The sequence below is a fragment of the Momordica charantia genome (genome assembly GCF_013281855.1).
Source record: "Momordica charantia cultivar OHB3-1 chromosome 11 unlocalized genomic scaffold, Mcharantia_2.0 BLBB01000011.1, whole genome shotgun sequence".
NCBI lineage: Eukaryota > Viridiplantae > Streptophyta > Magnoliopsida > Cucurbitales > Cucurbitaceae > Momordica > Momordica charantia.
The window spans coordinates 7332704-7340532 of NW_028275159.1; the positions used below are offsets into that span (position 1 = coordinate 7332704).

The 7829-nt window shown below is 36.7% G+C and overlaps 2 protein-coding genes across 2 annotated transcripts; one reads left to right on the forward strand and one right to left on the reverse strand.

Moving 5' to 3' along the window:
• Window positions 1-378: 378 nt before the first annotated feature.
• Window positions 379-3717, reverse strand: LOC111010602 (ribosomal protein L11 methyltransferase-like protein). Its single transcript, XM_022284085.2, has 7 exons — window positions 3382-3717; window positions 2968-3051; window positions 2694-2834; window positions 2312-2377; window positions 2016-2183; window positions 1195-1482; window positions 379-960 (listed from the first exon to the last, which is right to left on the reverse strand). Exons 1-7 carry the CDS (start codon window positions 3619-3621, stop codon window positions 847-849), a joined length of 1101 nt encoding a protein of 366 aa, XP_022139777.1. The 5' UTR covers window positions 3622-3717; the 3' UTR covers window positions 379-846.
• Window positions 3718-5042: 1325 nt separating this feature from the next.
• Window positions 5043-7616, forward strand: PRA1.H (prenylated RAB acceptor 1.H). Its single transcript, XM_088119362.1, has 4 exons — window positions 5043-5756; window positions 6188-6324; window positions 7004-7075; window positions 7153-7616. Exons 1-4 carry the CDS (start codon window positions 5308-5310, stop codon window positions 7248-7250), a joined length of 756 nt encoding a protein of 251 aa, XP_087975488.1. The 5' UTR covers window positions 5043-5307; the 3' UTR covers window positions 7251-7616.
• The last annotated feature ends 213 nt before the right edge of the window (window positions 7617-7829 follow it).

Genomic DNA, 7829 nt, shown 5'->3' on the forward strand with positions numbered 1-7829 from the left:
GAGGCAGGCTCGATTCTTCAGTAACTGCATGTTTTAGTTAACCATCAGAGTTAACATTTATATTCCAACACTATTCAGACATGTTAAATCTTGTTTTTTAAATTGTTCTTGATAATATGTTATCATTGTGAACAAATTCGTTATGCAACTATGTTTTCATTTTCAGGGGTTTTTTTAACTCTTCCCAAGTCACTATATATAGATGTTTGATTCATGATTTTAATAAGTTTGGAGTTTTTTCTATACTATATTTGATAATAATTGATGAATAAAATGTTTCAATCTGCATGAATTGATTTTTTTTTCGAGAGACATCGAAAGAGAATTGGATTTGATGATTTCAAATCCTGAGGTGGCAAAGTTTCAATTGGAGACACATTAAACTAAGGTGGCATTGTCAATTAAGAGCTTATATTAGTAGTTTCACCGAGTGGTTAATAAATTATATTTTACAAACACCAGATTAGTGTTAAATACTCAACAACACTGAGTCACAGTTACAATATGGCTAAAACTAGAATTAGAAGCAGTTTTCTTGCCTTCATAATTCTGCATTAGTGGAGACTGAATATGATCCTCGGTGGTTGAAGCCTTGGAGAGGGATTGGATCTGGAACAAGAAATAAAAAACAGGAACGTTATCAAACAGGTCCAAAGTGACCCGTTTCTTATTTATTTCCTTGACCTCTCCCCGTTGTCAAATTAGAGCAGGCAACCAACCACACAGAAGGCCTGTAGAAATTGCAGGACTTTCCTGAGTATTGTGCTAGATATTCATTCCATGCTGCTTTCATCAAATTATCATCCTTCTGTTGAAGTTGTGGAAATGGCTGAGTGGACGACTTTCTCAGCTGCCTGAATGCAACCTTTTCTTTCTGCCACTCACACAGGCCCAATCATCCATAGTTGAAACTGATATGCCTTCCAAGTACTGTGAATACCGTTCTATAATATCTGGAACCTGTATATGTACAAGACCACAAGAATATAAGATCTAGCCCAGCTAGAGAAGTCAAAACCTCAATTTACACCTAATATTAACTGAGCACAAATTACCCAATAGATGAAATACTTCACATGCTGAAAGTTGCGGTACTTTCTGAAATTTGGTTTTTCTAGCTTAGGGCATAACATCCCCTTTCTTAGATAAGCTAAAATTTCTAGTTAGTTTTTGATCAATGGTTTTAGAAGATACCTGCTCGGATAGAATACCAGAGAGACCAACAACTGCCTCGGGTTTGGCGTAAGAGACAACATGATCTGCTAATTCCAGCAGAGGATTTAGAAGTATGTTTGCAATGACGATGTCGAAGTTCTCCTTTCCAGAAATGTATGTTTCACTAAATTTATGTTCTGCAATATTACTAGGAACCAGGTGCAGTTGCAATTTTTCAGGTTCTACACTGTTCAGAGCAGCATTTTGCTGTGCAGATTCAATGGCTTTCGGGTCTACATCGACGCCAACAGATAAGGCAGCCCCAAGCTGCATTTGCAATCATATATCAAGTTTAATGGACATTCATTGGCTTACTCAATAATATGTCACTTCGAGTCAAGGTGTGAGTAAAAGAGAATGAAATCACATGCATAGAAGTTTACAGGCAACTCTAGATGTGTACGGGCACAATACATGCATAAGATATGAACTATTTCAAGGGTAGCCTCTGGCTGAGCACAATTAGATCAAATCCAGTACTGTATCTGCCTCTCTTGCTATCGATCACTCTGCTCCCAGAGAAAACCCATTGCCTCATCGATAACGACCATTTCAAAACAGTCAATACCTGTACCTCGTAGGTAAAATATATTCCCTCACCATCTTCATTGCACTTGCTGCAATAACTCGGCTTTACGCTCTTCTTCTAAAAGACTCCAAGCCAGCTAGAGCCACTTTTTTTTTCATAACATTCGTGAAAAGCACCATGTGCTATATATGTTAATAAAATTAGATGGGAGTTGTTTCAGGCATCATTGAAGTTTGAGCTTGTTTGCATTATTTTGGATATTGTACTGTACCTTTAGCGATGCAATTGAAAGAATGCCAGATCCTGTGCCGTAGTCCAAGACATATTCTCCTCCTTTCACTAAGCCGTGCAGCAGTAATATACACAACTTTGTAGTTGGGTGCTCCCCTGTTCCAAATGCTAATCCAGGATTTAGAATTATATTTGTTGCATGCACATCCTGTACAAATGGAGGAAATCAATGAAATTTTTTCTTCTAGGAAAAATACACGGATGACAATCTGCAATTTCAGATTGATAAATATATGGATGTAAACAAGTATTGAAAGAGGATGCTTAGATCAATACCGGGGGAGTTCTCCACTCAGGCACTATCCAAAGTCCCTCAGTTACCTTGACTGGATGAAACGATTCCTGTAATGCATGGGAAATATAATTAATTAGTAATTGAATTTGGAATATTCAAGTTCATCACACTGTGAAACTGTTGCTGAACATCAACCTTGCTGAGTGCACTGCCTTATCCTTGTTTTAATAACCGAGAAACATGTTTGATCAAATAGGTGAGCTTGTTCCAATAACATGCAGCCAACCAATGAAAGGAAAAGCAGGTGCCAAACCGAGCATAGCTCAAGTGGATAAAGGCGATGGTTTGATATTCTAGGCTTCTAGCCCAACAATTCTTTACTCAAACAAAAAAGGAAAAAAGGAATATACAGGTAAAGGAAACCTGGGATTTCTTTAACCAATCATGTTGTTCACCAATTGTGACTTCGTATAGGGGTATCTCCTTCAAGCCTACAGAATCAGCCGCATATGAGATGCACTTACTTACATCTTCACCATCAGGGAATGTTGTGTCAACATATATCTGCACAATGTAGATTAGTCATTACATCTTTAGTTTCCATCAATTGAGAATCTTCACAATAATGAAGATGGCAAAGCATTCCAAATCAAGTTAACAGGTAGAGAGCCAAGATTATCAAGCATAAGAACACCACCTCGTGGGAGCTGCTGGAAACATGTTCTTCATCCACACTAGTAGAACTCGCACCAAAACTTAGCAGAGCTTCTGAAAGCAAATCCTGCCCAACAGAAAATTCCTCTTTAGCTCAAGTTTACTCAACTTTCATTGCTTCAGTAATCCTGCAAGCTCCCTAGCGATTTCGTTTCCTGGTTACTTCTAGTCCAATTGTATGTCTTAGTAATTCTTGCTAAACCAGAAGAAGAAGTAAATTGTTGAGAGTCGATACCTTTGATTACTTCAACTGAAGTTTTTCAAGTCATACAAGCAACTTACAACGAACACATATATGCTAATTGTAACTTGTTGAGAGACTAGAAATCAATAAAAAATTTGAAGCCCAGCAGGCAAACACAAATTCCACATGGAAACAAACAAAAACGCAGCTCACCACGAAATTCTTTCGGCAGCGGATGCGGACGGAAAGATAGTTTGAAGAGGCGGAATCGGTAATGGATGAAGAAGAGAAGTGCGTAATGAGTGAAGGGGAAATCAAGAGCTGTGGTCTTTTATGGGGAGTGGAAGAGAAGGGGCAAGGGAGAAGACGAGAGAAAGGAAACAGGGGAATGCGAATGGCGGAGCCGATGAAGTGGGAAAAGTTCTTGACGTGTTTTCCGGCGATGGCCGCCATTTATTTGGTCTCTTTGCTCTGGTTATGGAGTGGAAGGTAGCACTCGTAAAATGTAATCTTCTGTTGTGTTGTTCTATTTGAGAATAATATTTGTGGAGTTTTTATGAAGCAGCAATTTTGGAAGGGCAGATACTAAAACAAACATTTTTAAATGATTGATTAAAATGAATTAAGGTTTTTTTTTTTTTAATTTTATGGCAGTGAGAATTTGAACTTAAAGAAAGTCAAATTGTCTTCACAAATATTTAAAAAAATAAAAAAAAACTATAGGGTATATAAATTTTGTATCTATTATTTAGAAATTTTTAACTCTTGATTTTTCAAAGAGGGTCGGAGAACTAAGACTTCGATCTCAAATCCCATCAGACCAAGTGATGGGGGAAGGAAATGATGGGTGATCCAGATTTCAACTATTGTTTCTGTCGTTCTACCACTAAAAAACTTAGGTCCATGACCTAATCTAGATTAGGTCAATGAATCAAAGTTAGATCGAGTTTGGATTAGTCCATATAATAAATTATTTTTTAAATAATTTTTTGAATTATTGAATTTAAGGTCTCTTAGTGAGAGACAAATGACAATTACTGTCGAGTCATTTTTTTATGTACAACATTTGAGATTGGGAGATCGAACTCATAAGGAGATATATGTCAATTATTGTTCTATGTTCACTTTGACAACCATATTTTTATTTAGCTTAAATGAGGTATCATGGGGTCATTATTATGCCGTGTAAAAATTATTAATTCTATTATACCAATCCGTGCATGTTAATTAATCATTTAAATCAACTACATTTGTTTTTTTCTAAATTTCTTACTCGTGCTTTGATAATAAATATGAAAATTTGAAATTTAATAGTAAGATTAAAACAGATCTTGCTATTGGATGTATTATTAATATACCTTATTAATAATGAAAAAGATATAAAGGTGGTATTTAACTTTTGTTATCTATTAATAATAATGTACTATAACTAGCATGTATATCATATCATTAATATAAAAAATATTATATCAACGATATTTGACTTTGTTTTTGTTTTCTACCAATTTGCATTCTCGTATGTTATATCTATTATTGATATATCCTATCATTAGAAAGAGAAAATTTAAATTCTAATTAAAACATTAATTTTTGAATTGTGATTTTTATCTACACTATGAACTAAATAATAACTTGACATGTCTATTCGCCTAAAACTATAGTTGAAATAATATAAAATTACATGTTCATTGTCATTTTAAGCTATTTATAAAATTTCGTCTCACCTTATTTTATCAAACTATCAATTCTCTCCTTTTTGTTTATTTTGCGAAATAAATATTTCATAAATTTTAACATTTAAATAGGAATGATATATATATATATGTGTGTTTCTTTTTTTATTTTTTAGCATTCAAAGATCGATGAAATATATTTTAATCCAGTTGGGTAATAAATACATCATACTCTCGTGTTGAGAATGACAATAACATTGATAAGATAGATTAAAATAATAATGGAAGGTTCAAACACAATCGACAGACCCTCCATAAAATATATATGTAGACTATAGTTCTGCAAATTGAAGAACAAAAAAATCCGAACTTTATAAGTTTAAACACAAACCCAATTCGGGTTTTGATCTTGCAATATAATCCTTTTTGTCTGTTTTGTTCTGAATCCGTGTTTTTGTCGTTAGCAATGAGTTTCTCATCCAACCCACTCTCCCTCAGCGTTCCAGACGGCGCCTTCGATTCATGGCTTCGCGATTCCGGCTACCTTGAAATTCTCGATCAGCGCACCTCCGACCTCCACCGCAATTCCTCCGCCGCCGCCCCCGCCGGACCCACCTCCTCCTTCCCTTCTTCTTCCGCCTCCTCCACCGCCCCTCTTGCCACCGGTTTCTTCATCTCCCTCTTCTCTCGCGTCGGCACCCTCCTCTCCCTTTTCACCCTCAATCCCTTTGCCAAGCTCTCTGCTGCGGATTTCTCTGGCCAGACCCCCTCCTGGACTTCTGCCTTTGTTGGGCTTTTCGATTCGTACTCGTTTCCTTCGTCGCCGGCCCAAGCTCGTCTTCGAGTCCACGAGAATGCTAAACGCTATGCTCGCAACTACGCCTCCCTCTTTGTTCTCTTCTTCGTCTGCACGCTGTACGTTTTACCCCCCCCCCCCCCCCTCTCTCTCTCTCGTTATTGGTGTTTGTTGATGTGTTGAAGTGCTGTGGATTCCGTTCTTGAAGTTGAAGTTGTTGTTTGCGAATTGGGTTCTGTTTGTTTTTTCATGAAGGGGAGGAAAAAGAGCACCTCTATGGAAAATTCAATTTGTTAAGAGCATCTCCTTTAGATATGATAATGGGTTTTGGTGGTTTAATTGGGTTTATGATGCTGATGGGATCAAAAAGTTTTGGGGCCTACTCGCATGCTAATCCCAATCTCAAACCTATAGAAAGAATTATGACAATACTTTTAAACTCTGTACAATGGAGACTGTGACTTTCCTGAATATGAATACCAATATCTCCCTTTATGTTTGCCATTTTATTGTTTCTTGAGTTTAAGTTCTCTGGTGGGGATGATTTCAGGTACCAGATGCCTCTTGCCCTTGTTGGACTGATATCATGTTTAGCACTTTGGGACGTTGTTAAGTTTTGTGGCGATAGGTGGGGATTAGACAGATATCCAGTTGTTTGGCAGTGTTTGGTTCGCATTGCCCAATGTGGTAAGTTATTAATGTTTTAAGCCAGACCGTTCATTTACATTTCTGAGAAGTTTCTCCAAAATCTTCTCTTTAAACATGTATTAATTGATTGGTTAAGTTTTTTTTTCCTGGTTGCATTATTCCTTAAGAGGAATTCACTTGAAAAATGATCATATGATATACACCTATTTCCAGACATCAGTAGATCTACTGGTTTGGATCCCAAATTATAAGTAGAAACTGGATTTCGCATTTTTGATAGAGCATTTCTATATACTCTATTGCTGCTTGTTGAATGGTTATTCTTTTTCCAATTCCATTTGGCTTAGATTACAAGTCCTAACATTATCGTTTTCTTAGTTCACGACGACTGAGAACTTTAGCTCGGTTGTCTAGAGTTGTGAGAAATTAGCCAATGTGTTAGCCGAGTGTAGCATAAGCATAATACCCGCATGATTGATCCCATAAAAGTTTTACGTACTACTTCAATTTGCTATTTGGAACCTTTGGGATGTTTTCAAAACTTAGCTTCTTTACGAGAACAGCTTTTGTGGAATTCTTGGAAGTAAAATTATTACTGCTGGATCTTTCTGCATTTATTTTTCAATTCCATTGAACTGCTTTTGGTAGTTAATTACATCAGAAATCTTATTTAACCCTTTTTTTTTTCCAAATACTTACCTGAGTACAATGTTTGCAGTGACTGTCATCATTCTTTTGTACTCCAACTTTCAAATGGCGCTCTTCTGTGCACTTGGCATTGGATACGCAGGTGACTCCAAAACATTCCTATGCTATGTTATAGAGTTTATCTTTATCGGTTGATCTCATCCTTTGAAATCTTGACAGGCATGGTTTTTCATGCTGCATTTCGGAAGCTGACTCTTGCCAAGCCACCATCTACTGGAAATAGAAAAATAGCCAGCTTCAGGCAACAATATTCGTAGTCTTATACATGGGGTATGTTTAATCCAGTCACTGCTACGCATCAACAACCAATTCTCTGGGCTATGGCTAACACATGCCCTGCAGGGGGCACCTTGCCCTTGCTGGCAAGTTCATACTATGGCATGGGGTTCTCTGATGATCCTATTGCCCAAGAGTTTCATGGCTTCGTCTTTCAGTGTTAGAGCCAATTAACAAGTCAAGCTCAAATCATGTTTAATTAGTTTGTTCAGTTAGTTTTTTCTAATGGAGTTTGGTTAGTTTGTAGCTACACTACAAATATAGCATTTTGTACTCACGATCTTTATTTATTTTGAACAAGGTACAAACTTTTCTGATAAATGAAAAGGAACAAAAAATTATATTCACGACTTCCTTTAAAGAGTGTTCAACAGATTTCGGATCAACGTACAGGAAGCTTTTACTGTATTAGAGCACAAAGGCTAAATGCACTAATTGCTTGCACACATGATCTTGTCAAAATATGTCACAATCTTGGTTTAGGGTTCACCTCTAAACCATCGAGTTGTAAGAGAAATCAGTTCATTACTGCAACGCTTAATAACGAACAACTTTACTCT

Coding starts and splice junctions, on each gene's coding strand:
- LOC111010602 (XM_022284085.2), bottom strand. CDS start 3,621: ATGGCGGCCATCGCCGGAAAACACGTCAAGAACTTTTCCCACTTCATC. Junction 2,835..2,967: donor TTTCCAGCAGCTCCCACGAG/GTGGTGTTCTTA, acceptor TACATTGTGCAG/ATATATGTTGACACAACATT. Junction 2,184..2,311: donor CTGAGTGGAGAACTCCCCCG/GTATTGATCTAA, acceptor CCATTTGTACAG/GATGTGCATGCAACAAATAT.
- PRA1.H (XM_088119362.1), top strand. CDS start 5,308: ATGAGTTTCTCATCCAACCCACTCTCCCTCAGCGTTCCAGACGGCGCC. Junction 5,757..6,187: donor CTCTTCTTCGTCTGCACGCT/GTACGTTTTACC, acceptor GGATGATTTCAG/GTACCAGATGCCTCTTGCCC. Junction 6,325..7,003: donor GGTTCGCATTGCCCAATGTG/GTAAGTTATTAA, acceptor CAATGTTTGCAG/TGACTGTCATCATTCTTTTG.